General features: G+C 53.6%; 1 protein-coding gene across 3 annotated transcripts in view; it reads left to right on the forward strand.

Moving 5' to 3' along the window:
* LOC310673856 (cGMP-dependent protein kinase 1-like) overlaps positions 1–25,755 on the forward strand; it is a 35,853-nt gene extending 10,098 nt beyond the window's left edge. For all 3 annotated transcript variants that reach the window (XM_083432597.1, XM_083432598.1, XM_083432596.1), the window contains exons 3-21: positions 1,273–1,432; positions 1,595–1,761; positions 3,486–3,599; positions 7,843–7,948; positions 8,436–8,499; positions 9,422–9,499; positions 9,903–9,991; positions 11,055–11,120; positions 11,845–11,883; positions 13,637–13,681; positions 14,487–14,616; positions 16,327–16,469; positions 17,342–17,431; positions 19,767–19,908; positions 21,123–21,286; positions 23,433–23,549; positions 23,675–23,737; positions 25,185–25,260; positions 25,358–25,755. In XM_083432597.1, coding sequence (XP_083288723.1) covers positions 1,273–1,432; positions 1,595–1,761; positions 3,486–3,599; positions 7,843–7,948; positions 8,436–8,499; positions 9,422–9,499; positions 9,903–9,991; positions 11,055–11,120; positions 11,845–11,883; positions 13,637–13,681; positions 14,487–14,616; positions 16,327–16,469; positions 17,342–17,431; positions 19,767–19,908; positions 21,123–21,286; positions 23,433–23,549; positions 23,675–23,737; positions 25,185–25,260; positions 25,358–25,447 — 1,943 coding nt within the window. In that variant the 3' untranslated portion in view covers positions 25,448–25,755. The remainder of the gene's footprint in view (positions 1–1,272; positions 1,433–1,594; positions 1,762–3,485; positions 3,600–7,842; positions 7,949–8,435; positions 8,500–9,421; positions 9,500–9,902; positions 9,992–11,054; positions 11,121–11,844; positions 11,884–13,636; positions 13,682–14,486; positions 14,617–16,326; positions 16,470–17,341; positions 17,432–19,766; positions 19,909–21,122; positions 21,287–23,432; positions 23,550–23,674; positions 23,738–25,184; positions 25,261–25,357) is intronic.
* Positions 25,756–26,522: the final 767 nt, after the last annotated feature.

Genomic DNA, 26,522 nt, shown 5'->3' on the forward strand with positions numbered 1-26,522 from the left:
TGCCAAGTGGCTCTTCCTAAATCTCTTCCTGTGGGTCAGATCTGTCCGTCACCCAGCCTGCCACCTAGGGGGTGCCCCACGTAATCTGCCCCCCCCGACCTTGCCTTGCAGTCAAAGCAGCGACTGTCTTTGATGCCTCTGGCTCCTTTGTCTGGATTTCTAGGCTGCCTCTGCCTTGGGGCAGAGACTCCCCCCCTCTCATAGGGGCTGTCCCCTTTGGCCTGACCTGGCAGACGCTTCTGATGTTCTTTGGAGCATTACGTTCAACAGGTGCCTGACCCACGGCTCTTCCTGCCCCATAGGTCTTTAAGGCATAGGAGCCCCTACTGAGGCTGCCCCCAAATGCAGAACTCCCCTCAACGGCACACCAAGGAGAGGTTTTTTTTGGGGGGGGGCACAGAAACCAAGCCTGATGAGGAGCGGTTGAAGGAGCTGGGTATGTTGAGCCTGGGAAAGAGGAGACTGAGAGGAGAGCCATTTTAAAATATCTCAAGGGCTGTCCCATGAAAGATGGCGCAAGCTTGTTTTCTCTTGCTCTGGAGGGCAGGACTCGAACCCATGGCTTCAAGTTACAAGAAAGGAGATTCCAACTAATCATTAGGAAGAATTTTCTGATAGAGCTGTTCAATAGTGGATCAGTCTCCCTCAGGAGGTTGTGGTCTCTCCTTCCTTGGAGGTTTCTAAGCAGAGATTGGATGGCCACCTGTCATGGATGCTTTAGCTGAGATTCCTGCATTGCAGGGGGTTGGAATGGATGACCTTTGGGGGTCTCTTCCAGCTCTGCAATTCTATGATTTCAGAAGCACGGGAAGCCGCCTTACACTGAGTCAGATCCTCAGTCTGTTCGGCTCCATGTTGTCCACAGTGATGGGCAGCCTCGGCTCTCCAGGCTTTCGGACTCAGGCCCCTCCCAACCAATCCATCTTTCCCAACATCAGGGTAATTTCCAGGGAGTCTTCTCTTCTCACGAGGTGGCCAAAGTCTTGGAGCCTCAGCTTCGGGATCTGTCCTTCCAGTGAGCACTCAGGGCTGATTTCCTTCAGAATGGAGAGGTTTGATCTTCTTGCAGTCCGTGGGACTCTCAACACTCTCCTCCAGCACCATAATTCAAAAGCATCAATTGATGCTTTTGAATTTTGGAACCCCTTCATGGATCACTGAGGGGCTTGAATAACTCAGAGAAGCTATGAACCATGCTGAGCAGGGGTCCCTTTACCTTTACCTTAAAATAAGTTACAATTTTATCATTTCTTGCTTCCTCTTTGGCCGCAGCTGAGGACTCGGAGGAGGCCAGGGACCCCGCGGGTGAGAGTGCTCTGGACCAGTCCCCGGTGGAAGACGCCCGCAGGGGCAGCCGAGGCCACGGCATAGTCCCTGAGCCCCTGGACTCCGATGGCGACTGGCAGCTGCCCTGCATTCCCAAGTCCCCCAGGTAAGCCTTGGGTGGCCTGGCCAGGTGGGGCTGCTCTGCTCAGGCTGGAGATGAGGAGGACATGAGAACTGGCTGAGCTGTTGTGGCTCATAGCCACCCACACATCCTCTTCCAGCTTGTGATTCTGGGGTGGCCACCAACTCCCTCCTCTTCCCTCCCCAGGGACACCGGCCTGATCCTGGACGCGGTCAAGCGCAGCGAATTCCTCCGGTGCCTGGGGGACGGGAAGAGCCAGCCGCTGGTGGAGAGCTTTGTGCCCGAGCAGCACCAGCCTGGGGCCACCGTGGTGGCAGAGGGGGACGACGGGCACACCATGTACATCGTGGCTGGTGAGCAGGCGGCAGAGGGCCCCCACTCCAGAGCCCACCGCCCTCCTTGGCTTGGAAGACCCCAGACCCAAAGGAGAGGGCGGATGATCCACAGGCAGCGCCACCCCCACCCCCCGGGCGCCTGCGTTGGGATGGCCCTTCCACGCACACACCCCAAATTTTTGGCTGCGCCTCCTTGCACCCAGGGCCAAAGAGGTTTTTCCCGCCTGCCTAAAACCAATAAAATCACAGAATTTTAGAGTTTGGAAGCACCCCAAAGGGAGAGGGGCTCCATTTGATTTTCTAAAGGGGAATCGCCTTCATTAGACACCTTTAGGCGGAAAAAGTTCCTTTTTCTGATGGACGTCTGATGCCCTTTTAAAATGTATTTTGGGGATTCTTTTGTGTATGTTTTTGTTCTTATTTTTATTCTGTGTTTTGTGGTTTTTATATTGTGATTTTATGTTGTGAACCACCCAGAGATCTATGGGAATAGGGCCGTATACACATTTAATTAACAAGAACACCAGCAGCAATTTCCTGGCTCTGCTGGGAAACCAAAGCGGCTACCGTGCTCCTCTTCCGAGGCCCTTCTCCATGGATGGAAAAGAGAGTGCCCCTGAGCTGCTACAGAGTGCTTTCCCTTAAGCACCTGTCTTTCCCCAAAGAATCCCGGGAACTGTAGTTTGTTTCGGGTGCTGAGGTTGGATGGCCACCTGTCAGGGGTTCTTCAGCTGGGATTCCTGCATTGCAGTGGGGTAGGTCTGGATGACCCCTGGGGGTCCCTGCAAAGGGAAACCGAAGTTCCCGGGATCTTTTCTTGGGAGATATGAGAGCTATCTTCAAATATCTCAGGGGTTGTCTCATGGAGCAAACTGGTTTTCTCCCGCTCCAGAGGGGAGGGCTTGAACCAATGGATTCAACTTACAAGAAAAATTTGAAGGACTTCCTGGCAGTAAAACCCATTTGGCAGTGGAGTGGACTCCTTTGCACAGCTGTCAACTTTTCCCTTTTCTTGCGAGGAATCCTATTCGGAATAAAGGAATTCCCTTTAAAAAAGGGAAACATTGACAGCTGTGCTCCTTGCAGAGGCGGTGGCCTCTCTTTCCTTGGAGAAATTTAAGCAGAGGTTAGCTGTCCACCTGTCAGAGATGAATAATAATAATAATAATAATAATAATAATAATAATAATAATAATAATTTTGTACCCTGCCCATCTGGCTGGGTTTCCCCAGCCACTCTGGGCAGCGGCTTCCAACAAAGATTAAAAATACATTAAAATGTCACACATTAAAAACTTCCCTAAACATGCCTTCAGATGTCTTCTAAAAGTCAGACAGCTGTTTATTTCCTTGACATCTGGTGGGAGGGCATTCCATAGGCAGGGTGCCACCACCGAGAAGGCCCTCTGCCTGGTTTCCTGTGGCTTCGCTTCTTGCATGGAGGGAACCTCCAGAAGGCCGTCAGCGCTGGACCTCAGTGTCTAGGCAGAACGATGGGGGTGGAGACGCTCCTTCAGGTCTACTGGACCGAGGCATTTCAGGGGGTTAGACTAGATGACCCTCAGGGTCCCTTCCAACTCTACCATTCTGTGATTCTTTCCCACCCTTTGCCCAGCCCCCCAAGACATTTTCCAACCACCTGGCACCCGGCAGCGGCTTCTACAAGTGCTGAGATTCCAAAGTGGCGAGAACAGGAGTGTTGTGTGTGCATGTGTGAACCCGCCCTTGTTCTCCCGTTGCAGAAGGGGAGCTGAGCGTGACGCAGAAAGGACGCCAACTCCGCCGCCTGCTCCCGGGGGACGTCTTTGGGGAGCTGGCTGTGCTGTACAACTGCCGGCGCACGGCCACCGTCACAGGTAAGGCGGTGTGCATGCGTGTGTGTTGGGGGGGGTGTCCCTGGGACCCTCCTTGCCCCCTTCTGCCCCTGACACCAGCTGCGGCTGCTCTTGACCCCTTGGAGTGGGTCAGGCCACCCTGCCCTTTCCCACCCACATGTCCCACTGCAACTTTCCCGGGTGTCTGGGAGGGATTTTCTGAATCCTGCTCCCTCCAGAAGGCAGGAGGTGCACAGGGGTCTGCAACCTTTTCCAGCCGGGGGCCGGTCCACCGTCCCTCAGACCATGTGGGGGGCCAGACTGTATTTTGAAAAAAATAATGAACAAATTCCTATGCCCCACAAATAACCCAGAGATGCATTTTAAATAAAAGGACATGTAAAAATACACTGATTCCCAGACCGTCCGTGGGCCAGACTGAGAAGGTGATTGGGCCGGATCCAGCCCCCAGGCCTTAGGTTGTCTACCCCTGTGTAAGAGCAAGAGAAGAGCTGGCTGGATCAGGCCAGTGGCCCATCTAGCTGTTTCCGTTTCAGCTGTAAGCCTCCTTGACTCCGTGTCGGGGGAAAAGGTGGGATATAAGTAAATATCAGCATCATCTATCTCGGCAAGCGGGATCTGGTCCTCTTGTGCCTTTCAGCAACTGGGATTCAACTGAGGAGGCACAGTATAGCTGTTATTATGGGTTTTGATATTGTGATATAATAATAATAATAATAATAATAATAATAATAATATAATGATGATTTGTTATTTATACCCCACCCATCTGGCTGGACTTCCCCAGCCACTCTGGGCGGCTTCCAACAAAATATTAAAATACAGTAATGCATCAAACATTAAAAGCTTCCCTGAACAGAGCTGCCTTCAGATGCCTTCTGAAAGTCAGATAGTTCTTTATTTCCTTGACATCTGCTGGGAGGGCGTTCCACAGGGAGGGCGCCACCACCGAGAAGGCCCTCTGTCTGGTTCCCTGTAACTTGGCTTCTCGCAGGGAGGGAACCACCAGAAGGCCCTCGGAGATGGATCTCTGTGTCCAGACTGAACGATGGGGGTGGAGATGCTCCTTCAGGTCTACTGGGCCTTTGAGGCCGTTTAGGGCTCTAAAGGTCAGCATCAATACTTTGAATTGTGCCCAGAAACATACTGGGAGCCAGTGTAGGTCTTTCAAGACCGGTGTAATATGGTCTCGGCGGCCGCTCCCAGTCACCAGTCTAGCTGCTGCATTCTGGATTAGTTGCAGTTTCCGGGTCACCTTCAAAGGTAGCCCCACATAGAGCGCATGGCAATAGTCCAAATGGGAGACAACCGGAGCATGTTCCACTCTGGGGAGACAGTCTGCAGGCAGGGAGGGTCTCATCCTGTGTACCAGATGTTGTGACCTGCCCGGGTGTAGGGCAGAATACAAATTTAATAAATAACGATAGTAATCCTGGCTGCTAGCCATGGGCCGCGCTCTCTTCCTCCACGAATCTGCCTGATCCTCTCTTACAGCCGTCCTGGTTGGAGTCCATGGGTTCCCCCAGTGGGAGGGAGTTCCGCAGTTTCACTCCGCGCTGCATGAACAAGTCGTTCCTTTTGTCGGATCCCCTGAGTAGATCAGGGGCTGTGTGGTGCCGAGGGCATCATCCGTGGCCGCAGCTGCTCTTCCCTGAAAAGGTTTAATTAAGAGAATAATAACCAGAATAATAACCCAAACGCGGCACGTCATCCCGGCTCCTGCGGCGCCTTAAAAAATGAACAAATATATTGAGGCAGAAGCTTTTGTGCCCCAGATACCACTCAAGTTTTTTAATGCGCTACAAAAGGGGGAGTGTGAGCTTTTATGTAATAACTTGACGGTAACAGCTCCTCATAACGCGGAGCAGCTGGGGAAACGGTTTCCACTTATCTGAAATAATTAGGCTGAGAGCCGGGAGGGAACCAAGTGTTGGGTAAGACTTGACCCACTTAGCAAGCCCCCTGCCCCCTGCATTAGCGGTGGGCCTGCCCCAAGTGGGTCTCTGCCCCGGGCAGCCATCCCTGCCCACCAGTGCCGGCTTTCTTGCCTGTTTGGGGCCCAGGAGGCGGGCAAATTCCTCCGTGGGTCCTGCCTTTGCCAGCCAGCCGACTGGGGCATCCTTGTCCTGTTGCCATAGCGATGATACAATGGCATCCTCTACCTATTGAGCAGAGGCTGCATCAGCCTCCCCTGTTTCTCCCATCCCTCATGTCTCTGGAAGATTGCTGGGGGGGGGGGGGAATCAGAAACATTGTGGGGGGGGGGAGGCCCTGCTTTTTAAGTTTCAGCCCTTGGCTTTAGTTCCGGAACGAAGACTTTCCGGTGCCATGTTTACCATCCATCTGAAGCGTGGCAGGCCTCTTGTGATGCTGCCTGCTGCCAGTCGAGATGCGACGGTGGTTTTTTTTTTTTTGAGAAAGTTAATGGCAAGAGAGCTGCCCACGCCGCGTCTTGGAAATTGCCGTTCCCTTCCGCAACACCCTCGCGCGCATTTATGACATTGGCATGTGTCAGTTGCGCTTTGCCAGGAGTGGGGAGAGGCGCGTGGTGCAGCAGGGGGCATTCTTGCGCTGGGGAGGCCCCCACCCTGGGCAGGTATCGGGGCAAGCGATGTGGGCAGGCAGGCCCCTTGGCTCGCTGGCGTGGGGGTCGTGGGGGCGCCTCTGAAAGGCAGCCGTGCGTCCGAATCCCAGTTTCTGGAAACTGCAGGAGAGGAGATGCCTCTTTCAGGTTTCCCTTTGTGGCATCTGGTCGGCCACAGTGAGAACAGGGTGGTGGACTAGATGGGGCCCCCTTTGTCCTGATCCAGCAGGGCCCTTCTGAGGGTCTAATGGAACCTCCAGCTCCAGAGGCAGTCTACCAAGATTCCTAGAACCAGCAGGCTCTTCTTAAGCTATTCAGCCAGACATTTTCTTCTGGGGGCAGTGTCAGGGAACTGCCATCAACTCAGAGGCAAGAGATAGAAGGACAGTTGTGTTAACGGGAGCCTCCGAAAATATCTCTTCCGGGGAGGAGGGAAGCCCTACCTCCAGTGGGGAAGAATTGCAGGGGCAAGGGGATGCTAAGGAGAGCCTTAACACTGAGCCTGAGCAAGCTGGAGAGGCGGGAAGTGTGCCCTTGCCAGCGCCCATTCTGCGCAGTAGTCTTTGGCGCAGGGAGGGGCAGAAAAGGCTGGGGGTGACGCGACTTTTATGCTAGGGGAGGTACAAAAACCGACCACTCCCAGATACTGCTAGCGATTGAGCCAGACATGAACTTACGACGCTCTTCACTGTAAATAGTTTGCCCCAAGAATAGGTCAGAGTCTTGCCTGGTTACTCTCGAGCAACCGCCACACCCCTTGACAGCCGGCTTGCCTCTTCTTGCTTTCCTAACGGGGCCAGTGCAGAGTTGCAGGAGAGGAGAGATGTTCTTGTGCTCAGATGCCGCTTGCAGGTTTCCCTTTGTGGCATCTGGTCGGCCACAGTGAGAACAGGGTGATGGACTAGATGGGGGCCCCCTTTGCCCTGGCTCCCGGTGGAGTACAGGATCAGGTTTAAGGTACTGGTTTTAACCTTTAAAGCCCTATACAGCCCAGGAACCTCATACCCACGGGACCGCCTCTCCTGGTATGTCCCACGGAGGACCTTACGGTCTTCAAACAAAAACATCTTGGAGGTCCGAGGCCACAGGGAGGTTAGGCTGGCCTCAACTAGAGCCAGGGCTTTTTCGGCTGTGGCCCCGACTTGGTGGAACGCTCTGTCCCAAGAGACCAGGGCCCTGCGGGACTTGACATCTTTCCGCAGGGCCTGCAAGACAGAGCTGTTCCACAACGCCTTTGGCCAGAGCACACTCTGACCCCTTCCTTCGGTAATCCTCACAGAACTCCAGCCCAATGATTGCCATTAATTTGATTTGAACTGATTTCATAATAAATTGATTTTAGAATGCTGTATTATTTTACTGTTGTTAGCCGCTCTGAGCCTGGCTTTGGCTGGGGAGGGTGGGATATAAATATATTATTATTATTATTATTATTATTATTATTATTATTATTATTAACCTCCAGCTCCAGAGGCAGTCTACCAAGATTCCTAGAACCAGCAGGCTCTTCTTAAGCTATTCAGCCGCACATTTTCTTCAGGGGGCGGTTTGCCTCTTCTTGCTTTCCAAACGGGGCCAGTGCAGAGTTGCCTGGCAGGGAGGGGCTTAGATGTCCGGGGGGGGGGGGTCGGGGTCTCCTGTCTCCTCAATGCAACCCCAGCCCTGCTTTTCTCCCCCCAGCGCTCACCCTGGTGGAGCTATGGGCCATCGACCGGCAGACGTACCGCACCATCATCACCGAGAATGCCAAGCGGCAGAGGGCAGAGGTGCTGGCCGGCCTGCGGAGGTGAGGGTGGCCAGGGAGCCCCCCTCAAGCAGCTGGACAGCCCCCCCCCGGCTGTTCCAAGCAGGAATCTGGTGCTCCCTTCTCTGGGCAAACCTGTTGTGAAACCTCTCTCTCTCAAAAAAAACACACAATCACACACCTCCTTCTTCCGCAGCGCCCATCATGGGGTCTGGTTGCTGCCTGCCTGGGATGGTGTGGGGACAGAGGACAAACCAGCGGCCTGAGGGCAGATGGGCTCCCTTTAGGGCTTGAGAACTGACTGCCCAGTAAAGAGAGAGCACCTCTGAGCATGTGGCGAGTGCATTTCCTCGCCACATTTGGGCAACCCCACCTGATGTTGGGGCTTGCAGGCTGCCTTTGGCCTGGGGGATTCTTTCGTTGCGATTCCTGCATCCTAGCGGGTTGGACTAGATGACCCCTGAGGGCCCCTTCCGACTCTATGATTCCACGTCTGGGATATCCGGGGCATTTCTGTTTTCTCTTCCAGGGTGAAGCCTCTCCAAGGCCTGTCAGATGCTGCCCTGTCCCAGCTGCTGGACTCTGCAGAGGAGGTAACAAGGGCTGGTCCTTATCTTGGGCAGAAGGAGCCTGTTGCTTCAGGGGGTGGGCAGAGGAGAGGAGAGGGGGGTGGCACAGAAGGCCTGGCCTTGGCACGTCCAGGGCCTCCTTTGCCACTGTCAAATGCCCAGTAGGATTCAGCTGCTGCTCCATCTGGCTCTGGGCATCAAATGTCGGGTGCGGGGGGGCCTCTGCTACTGGCCTGGCATGGGAGGTCAGTGCCCTGCTCTGCAGCTTGCCAAAGTTGTGGTCTCCAGTGCCAAGACGGATGGGCAGTGGGCACACAGACTCTGCTTCTCCTTCCCCTCTCTCTGTGCATGCCTATTTCTTCATTTCATAAAAGAAATAAGGGGGGGGGGGAAACAACCTCAGAGCGGTTTATAAAAACATTTTTAAAATCCAGAAAAATCTACAACAATACTTTAAAATACCAAAAGTTAAATCACTAAAACAAGAAAAATTCACAGCAACATGAGAACAGGGCCTTCTTTGCAGTGGCTCCCCATTTGTGAAATGCTCTCCCCAGGGAAACTCACTTGGCACCTTCATTATACACCAGGCAAAACCGTTCCTCTTCAACCAGGCCTTGGGCTGATTGACATCCTATATCCTTTATAAACTGTGTGGGGGACCGGGAGTTATTGATTTGTTCTGTTTTTGTTCTTTATTTGCATCTGGGTGAGTTTGTCTAATCAAAAATAGGCGTCAAAAGGAGTACAGTGAAGGCGTCTGTTTAGCGTCAAGGAGCAGGGAGTTCCGCAGGTTCTTACGAAGGTGGAATGGGTATTCCGCGGCACCTGTGGCAGCTCCAGTGCCACCGATCGAAGCGGCCAAGTGGGGCTCACAAGTGGGGTGAGGCGACCTTGTGGGTAACCTGGTGCCCAGCTGCAGCACCCCTTTCTCTGCCCCCTCCAGCGCACCTTCGCCCAGGATGAAATGATCATCCAGGAAGGAGATGAGGGGAGGACCTTTTTCTTCATTCTCAGTGGACAGGTGGGTCCCAGTTCGTCCTCCCCGCTCCACCCCAGAGTTTCTTGAAGAGGGAATGCCCAGTGTCGCCACCCACAACTTCACTGACATCCTTCCACATGTGTGGGGCTGAGGGTGTGCCTCTCAAGAGCCCCAGAACCTCTCCCCCCAGCCTCTGCCCCAGCTGGTCTCTTGCATGTGAGCTCTGGCAGGGTCGAGAGTCTCTGCATTTCGGGGGCTGGACTGGATGACCCTCGGAGGTCCCTTCCAAAGAGCAGCAGGATAGCCAGGCCTCCTGCAGTGACCTCCAGGGAAGTCCCTGGCCAGCCACATCCATGCCAGGGCGACTGACCATGGGGCAGCAGGGAGCTGGGGAGGCCAGCCCCACACCTGCCAGTCTGCTTCATGCACTCTCTGGGATCTGCAGGTGGAGGTGACAAGGAGCGTGGAGGGGAAAGAGGAGCACATCCGAGTCCTGAAGGCCGGGGACCACTTTGGGGAGCTGTCCCTCATCCGGTAAGCCAGTGGTTTTCAACCCGTGCGCCTTCTTGGCACCCTTGGGTGCCCTAAATGATGGTCAGGGGTGCTGCAGGCACCTCTCTTTGGGGCGGGTGGGGGGGTGCAGCTCAGAAACCAGGGGCGGCAGCAGCGGCTGCCCAGAGGACTCCCAAGGAGTGAGAACACGCCACAAGGGAGGGGCTGTCTGCTCTGCAGGCAAGGGGTGGCGCAACCCAGGGGTGCCGCAGAAAGAAAGAAGTTGGTCAAGGCAGCCGTGGACCCAGAAAGGTTGAAAACCTATAATATATTAAGATTAAGATTAAGATAAAGGTAAAGAGGGAAAGGATTTGCTGAATAAACAAATTGAATTGGAATACAAAGAGGGGAGGTGTGGGGAGGTCCGAGAAACAAGCAAATGCAAGATATGTTATGAAGGATTGAATTGTTTTTAATTGTTTTTTACTTTTGTATTTTTCTTTTTTATTTTTATTTTTGTGAAAATTTCAATAAAATATTATTATAAAAAAATTTAAAAAAGGTTGAAAACCTTTGCGGTAAGCGGTCAAGCAGGGGGGTTGGCGGCCCTCTGTTTTGAAGAGGACCCACCTTCCTGGCAGGCAGTTGTGAATAAAGCCACAGGTAAAGGTAAAGGGACCCCTGACCATTAGGTCCAGTCACGGACGACTCTGGGGTTGCGGCGCTCATCTCGCTTTACTGGACGAGGGAGCCGGCATACAGCTTCCGGGTCATGTGGCCAGCATGACTAAGCCGCTTCTGCCGAACCAGAGCAGCGCACGGAAATGCCGTTTACCTTCCCACCAGAGCGGTACCTATTTATCTACTTGCACTTTGACTTACTTTCGAACTGCTAGGTTGGCAGGAGCAGGGACTGAGCAACGGGAGCTCACCCCGTTGCGGGGATTCGAACCGCCGACCTTCTGATCGGCAAGTCCTAGGCTCCGTGGTTTAACCCACAGCGCCACCCCCCCCCCTAAAAATATCCCTGGCGTAGACTTAATTCTTCTGTCTTTTTCTCTCCCTGGGAACGGCCTTCTCTGCTGCTTCTTCTCCTCTCTTGCAGCAACATCCGCCGGACAGCCAGCTGCCGGGCCCAGGAGGAGGTCACCTGCATTGCCATTGCCAAGGAGTAAGGCAGGATCCGGTTGAGCCCGTCTGTGGGGAGGAGGGAGGGGCCGAGGGGGCTGCTTGGGGTCATCCTCACAGTTCAGGAGGGTCCCCCATCCATGTGCACCCCAGCTTCTTCTGAACCCCAAATTCAGCTATGGCAATGATTCCCTAGGGGATTCCCTGGGGGGTGCTAGGAGGGAAGGGGGCAGCAGGCGGGCGCTGGAGGTTTAACTGAGTACCAGGCTTTGCAAAACTGGTCTCACGGAACTGAGTTCATCCGTTTTGTCGAGTTAAACTAAGTACTTTGAATTGGGATTTCGATAAATGCGCAATTAATTGTTGCTGCTTTGAATTCCGCTGTGCTAGTACCTTCCTTAGTGGGCCGTGCAAAGTGCTGTTCTTCTGAATAATGCTTTTTAATAGGGTCGGGGGCACTGGGGGTGAGTTTATGGAGCCAGGGGGATGGGGGCTTGAAAGCCTTTGGGAGCCACTGAGCTTATAACAGTTCCCCCAATGGCGCAGCTCTCAGCTATTTGCATGGATGGGTGTTTGAAACTCAGTCAGAAAACTGAAGGTCAAAGGTCTCTGGACTCCCAAATCCGCCTTTGCCTTCAACCCTGACTGCCAGGAAGGAGCTGAGAACCAGCGCCCCCTTTGGCCTTCCTGGTCTGCACCTGAGCCCAGGTGGGCCTCCAAGCGGATCTCAAACTGACATCTCCTCTCTCTCCTGCCTTTCCCCACAGGGACTTTCAGGAACTGAGCCCCATGTGCAGCCAAGAGACGTAAGTATGTGGCTCCCCTTTAAAGGGGCTTCTATGTGGAAGGAGTTGCCTTCCTCTCCTCCTTCCTCTCTCCGTGTCAAGACCCCTCCCCACCCAAATCTGGGGTCCCCTGGCCCTCGGTGTGTAGAAGCTGCAGGCATACACAACCTGTCTTTGGGGTTCAGCAAGACTTTGCAGGAAGAGATTCTGGCCCCCCTTCCTTCCTTCCTTCCTTCCTTCCTTCCTTCCTTCCTTCCTTCCTTCCTTCCTTTATGTCATTCATTCATTTTCTTTGTTGCTGAAAATCATGCTCTATGTGTGAATCAGGAACACAACCAAACTGTGCAAGAAGCCATTTCGTAATAACACAGCAAAACAACACAATGGCCAATGCAACAGCATACGAAAAACATGTTTCAATACTAGAAATATACCAAGGTTACATAAGCAACATCCAGCATTCAATAGGCAAAATAATAATGGGGCTTGAGAGACGGAAAGATGTGGCTCCCAGTCCCTCTCCTCCAGCAGGCGCTTGGTCTTGCCTGCATGCTCTTCGTTCTCCCCCCCCCAAACATATTTTATTGTTTTCCCTTATTTATACAAGAAGCAACAATCAATATTCAGCAATCCCACCCACTCCCGGCAGAAGCACCAAATGTCTGTTTAATTGCGTTTAATTTCCAAATCGATGTGGTTTTCAAACAGAGGCCTCGTTCCACAAGTTGCCATGTGTCCTCGGAGGCCCATCGCCATGTTCTGTTCTTCTTGCGGAATCTAATAAAACTACGTCAGGGGGGTGGGAATGTGGCTTGGGCTGTTGAACTCTCTCAGATGGTGGATACTAAGTCCCAGGGTTGTGAGGTCTGCATTTAGGGTCTTCCGACACCTTGCAAGGGGGTGTTTGGGGCCTCTGACCCCTTTCCGGCTGCCCCGTCCTTCAGGCAGGACCTGGGATGGGGGTTCCTCCTGTGGAATTGGGTGGGCTCTGCCTGCGGGGTCCCATCAAGGTCCTTCCTCTTCCTTGCCAAGGGTTCACCCGAGGCCCCAGTCCAGGATCCTGTCATGCCCCTTGAGCTGTGGTGGCATCCCAGAGCAACTCATTCATATCCCAATTTCTCCTCCAAGGAGCCACGCATGGCTCTCCCCTTCCTCATTTTATCCCCACAACGACCCTGTGAGGGAGGTTAGGCTGAGAGAGGCAGCGACTGGCCCAAGTCACCCCCACTGAGCTTCATGGGGACTTGAACCCTGGTTTCTCCCAGCTTCTAGTCTGGCGCTCTAACCGCTACACCACGCTGCCAAGACGAATGGGCTCAGTCCCTTTGGCGGATGTTGCCAAGAGGTAGAGTCCATCTGAGAACTGCTTAAGTGACCCTCAGTCGGTAGAGCACGAGACTCTTAATCTCAGGGACGTGGGTTTGAGCCCCATTCCTGCATTGCAGGGGGCTGGACTAGATGACCCCCCGAGGTCCCTCCCAACTCTGCATTCCTATGATTCTGTGACCCGATTTCTGTACTTTGCCTGTGTACTCAATTCACCCCCTTTGGGACAGAGCGGGCTCTTTGGGGCCCTAGAGGACGACGACTCGCTTGACCCGGGAAGAGGCTGGGGGAAGAGAGTCGCCAAAAGTTAGGAAGGGTGGTTTGGGGTGGGGGGTGGGGCTCCTTTGGGCCTGGGGGTGTTTGTGGGCGCATGTTTGGGAAGAGCTGGGAGGGTTGGGAAGGGACCTTTCACTTTGCTGATTTCGCCTTTTCTTCCCCCTCCCCGCAGGGAAACGGCTGCACAGGAGGCTCCCCCCTTCTCTGAGCCCAGACGGTCAGTGCTCAAACTCCTGCGGTTTGGGTGGGGGCATCAGGGCTGATGGGGGCCCCTGTGGTGGTCCAGGGAGCCCAGATGTGGAGAAAGAAAGAAGCCCACATTTTGGACTAGTTTGACCCCTTGGGCCCCTTCCAACTCTCCCAGGCAGACGCCAGGCCCTTTGCCCTCTGTCCAGGTGGGGAGTGCCAGGGCAGCCTTCCCCCTGCCTGGCCACTTTCTCCCTGCGTTCCTGAGCCTGGGCAGGTGCCTCGCCTTGCCTGGCTAGTGGCCAGCCCTCTGGGGTTGCCTGTTTTTGAAAGACCCCCTCCACAGCAAGGTGGGGTCCCTCACTGGAGGCCCAGGGAAGCTGCAGCTGTTTTTCATCCTGACCTCCAGCCAAGCTCGGCATCTGTGGGTCGGGCCAGGTGGACAGACACCTTGAAGCCCTGGAGTGGCGTTGCTGCCAGCCGGTGTCAGCACTGTTGAGCTCGAGTTGTCTCTGCTCCTGTGTCTCTTCTGCCTCTGGGTCGCCACTGCAGGGCTGGCGGCAGACGTGGGGAGGGGCTTGGCAAGGGGCCAGCGAAGGGCCCACAAGCAGGGGCACCGGCAACTGCCCTTCCCAGGGGCTGGGCGTCTGGGGCATAGCTGTTCCAGCTAGCCATGGTGGCAACGAGAGCGAGGGACCTCTTCATTTCCCACACAGAGGAGGGACCTGAATCTTCACTCCCCGGGGAGGGAAAGCCTCCAGCGAGATTTCGTGGCTGCTGGGCACCCAGTCTCTCTCTCTCTCTCTCTCTCTCTCTCTCTCTCTCTCTCTCTGCAGGGGGTCCTTCCTGGAGGGAGCTCAGAACCCCCTGCAGCTCCAGGACCTGCTCCCTGTTTTCTACGAAGACGGGGATCAGCGAGGGAAGCCAGTCATCTTGGGCACTGGGGGCTTTGGCACCGTGGAGCTGGTAAGGTCTGCGGGAGGAAGGTGGATAAAAGAGTATTGGGAAAGGAGCAAGAATGAATTGGAAGAAAAATGTTTAAAAGTACTTCCCCCCCCCAAAAAAAAAACCTGAGTCTTTTCTGTTGGGGATAATTCAGACTGAAATTCCCAGGTGTCCAAAAAGGTTATTTATGTATGCTACTACTGCGACCCGTGTTTTCTTAGCCCAGAAATGGAGAATGAGTGAGGCCCCAACTAAAGAAGAATGGCAGCTTAAACTGGTGGAATATGCGCAGCTGGCAGGCTTAACATATAGAGTAGGAGAACAAAAAGAACATAACATTCAGAGAAGATTGGAAAAGGTTTTGGAATGTACTGTATAGGAAATAATTGTGTACGGCTGAAAAGGTTGACAGCATTAAGATAAATTCAACAGCGCAAATAAGTTTTGATGGGTGCAATAATGGAATAGTGAACGGTATAGTTTTTGTAAAATATGCAGGGAATTATGATATGTAAAATGAACCGTGGAAAGAGAAGAAGGGAAGTCATTGATATCTTAAGGACGTAAAAGTGAGTATTCTAAATTGTAAGAGAGAATGCTATACAAAGGGCTGGGGGAGGATTGGGTCCTTCCTTGGAGGGGTTCTAGCAGAGGTTGGGTGGCCATCTGGCCAGCGGTTCTCCAGCTGTGACTCCTGCTTATTGGACTGGATGACCCTCAGGGTCCCTCCGACTCTGCAGATCTTTGGTTCTGCTCTGGACGGATCCTTCCTTTATCCTTCCACCAAATGCCCGTCCTGGGCGATGCCACCTCCAGTGCCCTGCTGGGGTCTGGCTGTGCCACCACCAGGGCGGGGACAAGAGAAAGAACCTAAGAAGGGCTTGATGGATCCGGCCAGTGGCCCATCTGGTCCAGCATCCTGTTCTCACAGGGGTTGACCAGACGCCTCTCGGCAGGACCTGGGTTCAAGAGCAGCTCTGCCCCCCTGGAGTTTCCAGCAACTGGGATTCACAAGCATGGCGGCCTCCTGGCTACCGGCCATCGACAGTCCTCTCTTCCTCTATGAATGTATCCCATCCTCCTCCCAAGCCATCCAGGTTGCTGGTCCTCCCTGCCTCCTGCAGCGGGGAGTTCCCCAGTTCGACATGTGAAGAAGGACTTCCTTTCATCTATCCTGAATCTTCCAACAAGGCTTGAAGAATCCTAGAATTTTTTGATAATTTATTGCGGTCGGAGACCAGCTTATAAAACACACTCGGGGGTCCAATCCCAGAAGGAAAACAAACATTTAAAACAATGTACAACAATAAGTTTAAAATTTATAAATGTGATAAGCATATAGACACTTAAAACTTTAAGATAAGCTACTGCAGAGAGATGACCCAGAGTCGCCCATGGAACCGAGTTTGGGGATTTCCTTAATGAAAGTAGTTTGGGTCGGGGGATGGTCTGTGCCTACACAGAATCTGGTCATCTTATGATCTTTGCCTAACAGGAAAAGGTCATTTTTTTGCTTTTCCGGGGGTCAGCGAGCCTCACCAGCCGGCAATCAATGGGATCCTAGAATTGTAAAGTTCTAGATGACCCCACAAGGGCAATCTGGTCCAATGCAGGGGTCTTTTGCCCTCCGTGGGGCTTGAACCCTGAATTTAAGAGTCTCGCGCTCTGCCGACGGAAGTGTGCCAGCGGCCCCCCACTTCTCCCTCTCTCCCCTCCCTGCCCACCTCGCAGGTCCGGCGTGTGGAGGAGGGCCAGGAGCTCTTCTTTGCCCTCAAGCGCCTGCGGAAGGACCACGTGGTGCAGAAGCGGCAGCAGGAGCACGTCCTGATGGAGAAGAAGGTCCTCCGGCAGAGCCGATGCCCCTTCATCGTCAGGTGCTGGCGCCTTCCTCTTCCCACTCCCCGTCTCCAGCGTGGGGCAGGGGGTGGGGGGCTGGGGCCCGGAGTCCACAGAGATGGACGTCAGACGATCCCTGCAGCGGCAGCAGCCCAGCCTCCTGTTCTCGCAGTGGCCAAATACCCCTAAGGGCCTCGGGATCCAGGTAGACTGTCCCTGGAGCTGGAGGTTCCACAGGAACACAGGAAGGGCCTGGCTGCTGGATCCGGCCCAAGGAGGTCCTCCCATCAAATGATGAATAACTGCCCGACTTTTAGGAGGCAGCCCTGTCTAGGGAAGCTTTTACTGTTGGGTCTTTTATTGTGTTTTATATCTGCCGGTTCCTGGGGCAGCACTAGAATTTTCACAGCTGAGTCCTCAACCCTTTATTACTGTGCTTTGCTTTCTTCAAGCTGGGCTTTGTTTAAAACTTGCCATTTAGGTTTTCAAACCTTTTTCGTAAATTCACTATTTGTACTTTTGAGTCCTCAATCCTTTATTACTGCGCTTTGCTTCACCTAGGCTGAGCTAGGATTATAATACTTCAGAATTTTTTTGGGGGGGGGGTTCTACCCTTTTTTTGAATTTTGGTCATTTAAAGTTTATGATTTTTCTCTTTCCTTCTGAGGAAACTGAATAGTTCAGTGGAACGAGGTTTGTAGCTGGCATCCCGTTAAGGCTTTGTTCGATTTTTGGTTTTTCTCATTTTTTCCTTAAGCTTTTTTATTTTTCTTATTATTTAGTTTATTTCCACAAGATAATATTTCTAGTTGATTACTTCTCGTTTCAGGGATTTTCTTGGTATTTCATTTGTTTTGTGCAATTTCTCATTTCTGTGACTGTCTTTCTTCTATTGCTCTCCCCCCTGCAGGCTGTTTGCCACCTTCCGGGACAGTCGCCATGTCTACCTGCTGCTGGAGTTCTGCCAGGGGGGCGAGTTGTGGGCCAAGCTGCGCGAGGCGTAAGTAGAGGCAGGGGCGGGGATGTGGGGCAGGCTATGCCAACGGGAGGGGGGGCATAGCTGTCAAGCATCCCTTATTTGGCGGGACAGTCCCTTATCCCAGCGCCGTGTCCCGCTGCTGTCCCTTATTGATGATGTCCCTTAAATTTCCCGGGTTTCAAAGAAAGCAGCTCCTCTCCCTCCCTCCCTGCCGGCCAGGGAGGAGGGAGGCTCCAGCTGTGTTGCTTGGCTGCGTTGCTCACCCAATAAGGAGTCTAAGAACGACTGGGGGGTGGAGCTTGCATGCCTTATGCCAATCAAATTGGCCGCCTTGCCTGGGGACTCGCCTTTGCTCAGCGCTTCCCAGCGGAGAGGTGACGGTGGTTTTCCTTGCTGCATCCCCTTTGCCGGGTTGCTGCGCTGTGGGAACCACCGCTTGAGGCTTCGTTTGGCTGCTGGCTGGGCTTTCTGCCTTTGCCTCGGAGGGGCTCAGAAGTTGAACAGACCTGTGCCCCTTGGAAAATCCCTTATTTTGGCTGCTGATCCCTTATTTTTGAGGCTGCTGGTCCCTTATTTTCAAATCTGTAAGTTGACAGCTATGGTGGGGGCTGAGAACTGGAAAGGAGGCTGCTTGGGACAAATCATAGAATGGAACCATAGAATGGCAGAGGGGGGCCCTGGGCAGTAGCTCCACCTCCTGGCCGCTAGAAGCCCCGCCCCCAGGGGAGAAGGCCCCGCCCCCTCAAGCCCAAGCCCAAGCTGTCCCCATTGGCAGGAGGGGCCCTGGGGGGGCATTACAGTGCTGGATTTAACCCTGGGAGTTTCTTGCAGGGGTTTGGGGAGGAGAGCAAAAGCATCCTTGCAGGGAGTCCTGGTGGCACCAATAATGGAGCTAACAGTTATTAACCTCTCCTGATTGTGGGAATGTTCAGGGTGGCAGGAGAGGATAGATTCTTTATTTATATCCTTCCTAATTTGCACTAGCAAGTACCTTTACTGAGCAGAGTCTACATTCCCCTTTTTACATGCACAGCAGATAGCCGGTTGCAGGCTCATAAGTTCTCCTGAATCCCTCTTAAAAGAATAAAGACGCCACCATCTTATTCATAAGCAATAAAAAGATAGTTTACTCATGATCAGGCAGAGCACAGATCCCTGAAGGCAGGCGTAAGGCTTAAAGTTACAAAGGTATAAAGACAGATTTACCCCATAAGGGAGATGACCTGAGGGACTGCTTGGCTGGCAGCCAGCAGTTTATCCGACAAAAGGAAGATGGAAAAGAAGGAAAAGAGGGAGAGTGCTGTGTGAATTGTGCTTTTGTTACCTGGACAGGTTAGGTCACGCCCACCACCACCACCACCAACAACAACAACAACAATAATAATATTTATTCCCCGCCCATCTGGCTGGGTTTCCCCAGCCACTCTGGGCAGCTTCCAACAAAACACTAAAATACAATAATCTATTAAACATTAAAAGCTTACCTAAACAGGGCTGCCTTCAGATGTCTTCTAAAGGTTTGGTAGTTATTTTTCTCTCTGACAACTGGTGGGAGGGTGCCACCACCGAGAAGGCCCTCTGCCTGGTTCCCTGTAACTTGGCTTCTCGCACGGAGGGAACCGCCAGAAGGCCCTCGGAGCTGGACCTCAGTGTCCGGCCTGGATGATGGGAGTGGAGACGCTCCTTCAGATATACTGGATCGAGGCCATTTAGGGCTTTCAAGGTCAGCACCAACATGCAAAGGAAGGATGCTCCAGCCAGGAGGAACAGGAAGTTTTGACTGGCCGGACCAAACATTCCCTCACATATCTTCTCTAGTATTACACAGAATGTTGTACTTGACTTCTCCCAGTGAATTACATCCCACACTGATCATGCCTGATCCTAAGAACCGACCTTTCACCACTGGAGACCCTTTGAATTTCAGGGGGTTGGCATAGATGACCTTTGGGTACTTCCCATCCCTACAATTCTACGAGACTCTGAGTCCCTCCAGTTCAGTATCTGCAGCAGCTTCACTCAGAGAGCCTTTTCCAGCCCTGCCTGCAGCTGCAGGAGACTGAGTCGCAGGCAGACCTTCTACATGCTAAAGCAGCTGCCCTGTCGCTGGCCTATTCAGCTAAAGGCAAAGCAAGACTCTAGTCCTCCTCGTTCTGAATTAAAGGGTTGGTTTAAGCAGGAACAAGAAAGCTGGCTTACTTCCACCAAGCTCAGTATTGCCTACACGGCCTGGCAGCAATGGCCTTCCTGGGACCCCAGCCCTGCCCAGGGCCTCTGGGGACGGAGCCTGAGTCCATCTGCATGCCAAGCAGCTGTCCTGCCTCTGAGCCTGGCTCCGCCTCCTCTCGCCCCCCAGCCGCTGCTTCTCGGAGCCGGTGGCCGTCTTCTGCTCCGCCTGCGTGGTCGAGGCCCTGGACTACCTGCATGCCCAGGGGGTCGTGTATCGTGACCTGAAGCCAGAGAACTTGATGCTGGATGCCAAGGGCTACGTCAAGCTGGTAACAGAGGGGGAGGGCGGCACAGAGGGGTTTCTGGACAGGTGGGCACCTCAGAACAAGCCCCCCCTGACCTCTGAGGGTGGAGGGATGGGCCATTGGCGATGGCAAAGGGGAGCACACTCTGCATGTGCTCAGAGGTGCTTTTCACCAGGCAAACGTTCCATGTGAAAAAATAGCCCTGGTCCTGACATCTCGTTCAGTAGGAAGAAAATGCCCTCTAGACCAGTGACTCCCAAACTTTTTCAGGCCCCCACCCACTTGGCTCCAGGGCCCCCTCCCCTCTAAAAAGTGTTGAGATTCCCGTATTGTAAGGGGTTGCGCTAGACGACCCTTGAGAACCCTTTTAACTCTACAGTTCTATGATTCAGAATACAGGTAGTGGGTTTGCATGACCCTTAAGGAAAATAAGAGCACAGCGAAATTCAAAACAGTAACCATGAATCCCACCTTTATTCAAAAATACAATTGAAACCATTTAGTTTAACTGATCATCTTGATCCAGCGATACCAGCTTTTCCAATGCCTGATAGTCATTTACACCTGCCGCAGCCCCCTGCCCCCTTTTCGGTCCCCACAGGTAACGCCACCACCCTCCATGGGGCAGAGCGCCCACTTGGGAAGGGCGGCATTGATGCCAGCAGTGAGAAGGGGCAGGGACAGAGATGCCCAACTCGCTTGGCAATGGAAGGGTGGTTGCATTAGCCACGGTTATGCAAAGCTGACCTCACAGCTTGCCATTCCCCCCCCTACACCTGTGTGTGGACACACCTGTCGGTTGAGGATAAACCCTTCCTACGTCTGGCCGAGTGGGCAGCTTCCGCTCCAATAAAATTGGTTTTGACATTACCCAGTAACAGTGCATCCCTCTGCACACTTATTTGGAATAAGTCCAGCCGTCTTCAAGTAAGAGGTCCGGGCGGTATCGGGGTGTGTGTGTCAGCATAACTCTCTCTCTCTGCATTATTGGTGTCCCATTGGGGCCCCTCGTCGGCCACTGAGAGAGAGGATCATTGGCATGATCCATCAGGACAACGACTGCGATAGCAGAGCCTCCAGACTCAGGTGCAGTCTACCTCTGAATACCAGACAGTGGGGGCACAACGGGAGAGTGCTTGCTCCCATTGGGGCATCTGGTCAGCAACCGTGAGAACAGGATGCTGGACTCCTGGGCCTGATCCAGCCGCTTTCTTCTTAACCCCCCTGTTTCTCTGCAGGTGGACTTTGGCTTTGCCAAGGCGCTGAGGAGGGGGGAGAAGACCTACTCCTTCTGCGGGACCCCTGAGTACCTGGCTCCCGAGATCCTCCGCCACGAAGGGCACGACTTTGCCGTGGACTTTTGGACCCTGGGCGTCCTCATCTTTGAGATGCTTGTCGGGCGGTGAGACACGGAGGACAAGATTATTGGGGGGGGGGGCTAGTGCTGTGTTCTCCTCACTTCCAGCAGCAGCTGTGGGCCAGGGTGGTGGGGAGAAAACACAGGAAGGACAAAGCAGTGGGTACACCCTAAAGTTTGGGGGGACCCAGAGCTGCCAGCTGAGCCCAGCAGGGGAAGGGGCTACAGTGCTGCAAGGGGGGGCACCCCAGATTGCCACAGCACCCTCCCGCTCAGCTCCTTCTAGTTGGTGCAGAGGGATCTCTTGTGGTTTTGGGGGAGGGATGGGAGCCAGTTGCAAGGAAGGGGAATCCTTGGGGGGTCAGGGAGTGGCTTTGGGGGCCACAGAGGCGCTCAGCATCACCTTCTGGCTTTTGGGTGCATCAACATATTCAGGGCTGACCCCCCCCCCCATGGGTCAGGCTGAGGCAGCCACTGCAGGTGGGGAACCCCAAGAGGCAGCAACCCCAAAGGCAGCCCCACTGCGATAACGGCTCCTGGCGAGAGGTAGCAGAAGTTTGCTCGATCTTGTGCGCTCCGTAGGATCTTGCCAAAATCTCACAAGATCTCCTTGAAATCTTGTGAGATCTCGCTAGAACCCACCTGCCTCAGTTTTGACCAGCAAACTTTTTCAGCAGGGGGCCGGTCCACTGTCCCTCAGACCTTGTGGGCGCCCGGACTATATTTTTTGGGGGGGAAATAATGAACAAATTCCTATGCCCTACAAATAACCCACATTCTACTTACCGTATTTTTTGCTCTATAAGACGCACCAGACCATAAGAAGCACCTAGTTTTTGGAAGAGGAAAACAAGAAAAAAAATGTTCTGAATCCCTTAAGCCAGGACAGCAAGTGGGATCGCTGTGCAGTGATCCCGCTTGCTGTCCTGGCTTATGGGATAGCCGTGTGCAGCCTCTCCCGGCCGGGGAAGCTGCACGCAGCTAAGCAAGAAGTCAGGACAGCCAGCGGGATCACAGCGCTGTCGTGGCTTATGGGATAGCCATGCGCAGCCTCTCCCAGGCTGAGGAGGCTGCGCGCAGCTAAGCAAGAGCTTGTCGGGGCTGGAGGGGGAAGCACGTGTTATGGAGTGAAAAATACGGTATGTAAAAACACGCTGATTCCGTGGGCCGGATTGAGAAGGCGAGTGGGCCGGATCCGGCCCCCGGGACTTTGTTTGCCCACCCATGGGCCGGACCAAAGCAGTGAAATGGGGCAGGCCAACCCTGGACATACACAGATAGGTAACGTAGATAGGAAGAAACGTGAAAACGGGGATTTGGAGAATCTCCTTCTGAGAACTGTGTTAACGATGAGCCGAGAACGTTTCCAAAGGACAAACTCTTGGCCTTGAGCTAGAGAGAGAGGAGTCACCCTGATCTTCTCTCAGAACCAGGCACCCAGCTCTGGTCAAGCAGGCTTGCTTCTTTGGGAAGGTGACTTAATTTCTCTGCATGTGTGAAGCGCAGAGAAGGTGAGAGAATGCCTGAGAGCCAGTGTGGTGTAGTGGTTAAGAGCGATAGACTCGTAATCTGGGGAACTGGGTTGGCGTCTCCGCTCCTCCACCTGCAGCTGCTGGGTGACCTTGGGCCAGTCACACTTCTCTGAAGTCTCTCAGCCCCACTCACCTCACAGAGTGTTTGTTGTGGGGATGAAGGGAAAAGGAGAATGTGAGCCGCTTTGAGACTCCTGAAGGGGAGTGATAAAGCGGGATATCAAATCCAAACTCTTCTTCTTCTTCTTCTAACTGTAACTCGTAGACCCCTGGACGGGGGTGGAGAAAGGGGGGTGGGGGCAGTCCGCCCCAGGTGTCACCACTGAGGGGGGTGACAGAATGCCAGGTGGCACTCACCGTGGCGCAGGCCACGCATCTTTCCTGGGAGAGACACAGCGGATGTGGCGCTTGCACGCTCCGTACTCCCCAAATGGTTGGCCCACTGCCTCCCCCTCAGCTGTGGGGCAGCTGAGTGGGAGGGGGAGGCAGACTCCTCGGAGGCCCCACGGAGCGTCCTGCACCGGCTTGCGCTGCCCCTGGATTCTGCTTTTAGGGGTTCCCAGAGGCCGCTGCCCAAGTAAAAGCCCCCTTAGATTCTGCAACGGTGTCATTGATAGAAGAAAATTCACGCCGGCTTCCCCTGTCTCCCCAACCCCAAGGCCCCCCTTCCACAGTGCGGAGCCTCAGAAGATCTACAGCAAGATCATGGACGGCATCTTCTCCTTCCCGGTGTTTGTGAGCGAGTCTGCCTGCTCCCTCGTGGCCAAGCTGTGCAGGTGTGTCTCCCCCCCAGCTGCAGGGGGGCCTCCCCTCTTATCGCATGGAAAGTGCATGCGTCATGTGCAAAGGAATGAAGCTGAACCTCTTCTTCTTCTCCCCCCCCCCCCGGTCTTTATGGCAGGCGCCGGCCAGGGCAGCGCCTGGGCAATACCAGCAGCGGCATCCGTGGCATCCGTAAGCACAGGTGAGTCCACAGGGCAGAAGCTGCAGTGCCTGTCTCTGCCAGCAGGAGGCGCAGGAGAGGCCGAGGGTTTCTCTTCCTTCCTTTGGCCTTCCTGCACCTGGCGCCTTCCAGCTGTTGTGAACTACAACTCCCATCAGCCCCAGCCAGCACCAGGGCGAGGGGCGGGGACCTAGGAAGCTGCCTTAGGCTGAGTCAGACCATATTGTGGTTATTGATATGGCACATTTGGAAGCCATAGGATGAATCAAAACTGACTGTTACTGAAATAAAAATTGTCCAGGTGAAAAATATGGTTCAAAAGCTTTACTAACAGAACTCACAGCAAAACAAACTTAAATCGATAACGTTACATCCAGATACAGTGGTGCCTCGCAAGACGAAAAGAATCCGTTCCGCGAGTCTCTTCGTCTAGCGGTTTTTTCGTCTTGCGAAACAACCCTATTAGCGGATTAGCGCTATTAGCGGTTTAGCGGCTATTAGCGGCTATTAAAGGCTTAAGGGATTAGCGGATTAGCTGCTAAAAGGCTATTAGCAGCTTAGTGCCTTAGAAAAAGGGGGTGGGGAGCGGAAAAAAATCGCAGGAACTCGCAAGACATTTTCGTCTTGCGAAGCAAGCCCATAGGAAATTCATTTTGCGAAGCACCTCCAAAACAGAAAACCCTTTCGTCTAGCGGGTTTTCTGTCTTGCGAGGCATTCGTCTTGCGGGGCACCACTGTAGTTGCATAATATCGTGTGCTGATCCTAGCGCAGATAGAACATCTTAGAAATATGAAATATCTTCCTTCAGAGCTGAAATCAAAGCTTTGCCTCTCCAGATCCAGTCTGCATTAGCCGGAGGCTGTGTCCCTAAACAGAGAGGATCCTTAGCTGCTTTTGGAACAAAGACTAACACACCCAAAAGGGAGACTTGTAACTGAATGCTTCATGTGACCTAAGTTAAACACCTCCTGAGAGCTACCAGAGATGCATTCTCACCTGATGATTAACTCTTTAGGCACTCTGAGAGGTTTAGTTCAGCTCCATGGAACTTTCATACCATGCTATGCTTAGCAGTACAGTGGTACCTTGGTTCTCAAACTTAATCCATTCCGGGAGTCTATTTGACTCCCGAAACCGTTCAAAAACCAAGGCACGGCTTCCGATTGGCTGCAGGAACTTCCTGCACTCAATCGGAAGCTGCAGAAGCCGAGTCAGATATTTGGCTTCCAAAAAACGTTCACAAACCAGAACACTCACTTCTGGTTTTGCGGCTTTGGGGAGCCGATTTGTTTGGGAGCCGTTTGACTACCAAGGTGCCACCGTACACGTACAGAGTTATTTTGAACAATTAAACAATTATACTTATCAGACCATTGGTCCAGTTTTGACTATGTGTTGGGTGAAGAAGGGTTTTAATTGATCTGAATCTTCCACCCCGCTGACCCTTGCCTTGCCTTCCGGCCGCAGGTGGTTCAGCTCCCTCTCCTGGAAAAAGCTGGCGCTGCGTCAGATCGAGGCCCCCACCACCATTCTGCTCAAGCAGGTATTGGGTGGGGGCAAGGGGCTCTTTTGGGGCAGCAAGGACTCCCCTCCTGCTGCCGTCCACCCTCACCACTGCCTCCTTCCCCCCCCTCCTCCAGGGCTCCCCCTACGTCAACTTCAAGCGCTTCTCGGTCTCCCGGCAGCAGCAGCCCGAAGAGGAGTTTTCTGGCTGGGACGAAGACTTCTAAGCTCCTGGCACCGCGGAGGAAGACCCTCCCTTTGACCCCAAAGACTGGAGCCGCAGCTGAGAGGGAGCCCCCGCAGCCTCTCTCCCCCCTCGAAATGCTTTTCAGCAGGGGCCCCCCAGCCTGGATGTCCTCAGCCCCCTGCCCCCAGTGCTTGGCCAAGGCTCTCGTGTGCCCCTTCCTCTCCCCCCACAACTGCCTTCTCTGGGAGCTGATGGCTGCAGTGGGCAGAGTCACTGTGAAAGGGGGACACCCCCCAATCTGCCTTGTCTCGTCCTGCTCAATGTGGAAAATAAAATTAGTTCAGGGAACAGTGTGCCCCTGCCTCCTCCTCTGCGATTTGGGCATGCGGGGGGCGGCTGCTGCTGGTCCCTATTCTGTCTCCTCCAGCTCTCCAGGTGCGGCGACAGTGTGCCGTTCTGGTCACCTCACCTCAAACAGGAGATTGTAGATTCACAAAAGGTTCAAAGTGACCAAGGGGAGAGAGCAAAAGCTGCAGCGTTTGGGACTTTTCGGTTTAGAGAAAAGGCCAGGAAGAGGTGACGTGATATAAAATTAGGCCTGGAGAAAGTGGCTGCAGAAATGTTTTTCTTCCCCTCTCATAATGCTGGAACATGTGGATATTGAGTGAAGCTGAAGGAGGGGAGATTCAGGAGAGAGAGAAGGAAGCCCTTCGTCACGCAGCACAGAGTTTGAATCCTGCTTGCTGGTTTCCCACAAAGGGCATCTGGCTGGCACTGTGGGAAGAGGGTGCCAGACTAGATGATCCGCTGGCCTGATCCAGCTAAAGGCTCTTCTTACGTTCTTACGTTCTCCAGCTAAGGCAGGATCGTGGGGCCTTCCAGATGTTGATGGACTCCAACTCCCAGAAGTCTCTGCAGCCAGCAGGCCAGTGATTAGGGCTGATGGCAATTGGAGCCCAGCAATGCCACAGGGGCACCAGCAGGCCCCTCCCCCAAGTGTGTCTCTCCCCACCACCCCAGATTTACAGAAAATGTCCCAGTTTCTGGTTTGATCCCAGATTCTCCCATTTTTCGGTTGTTGTTGTTTAGTCGTTTAGTCGTGTCCGCCTCTTCGT

This window comes from Podarcis tiliguerta (assembly GCF_965153285.1).
Source record: "Podarcis tiliguerta genome assembly, chromosome: 3".
Lineage (NCBI taxonomy): Eukaryota > Metazoa > Chordata > Lepidosauria > Squamata > Lacertidae > Podarcis > Podarcis tiliguerta.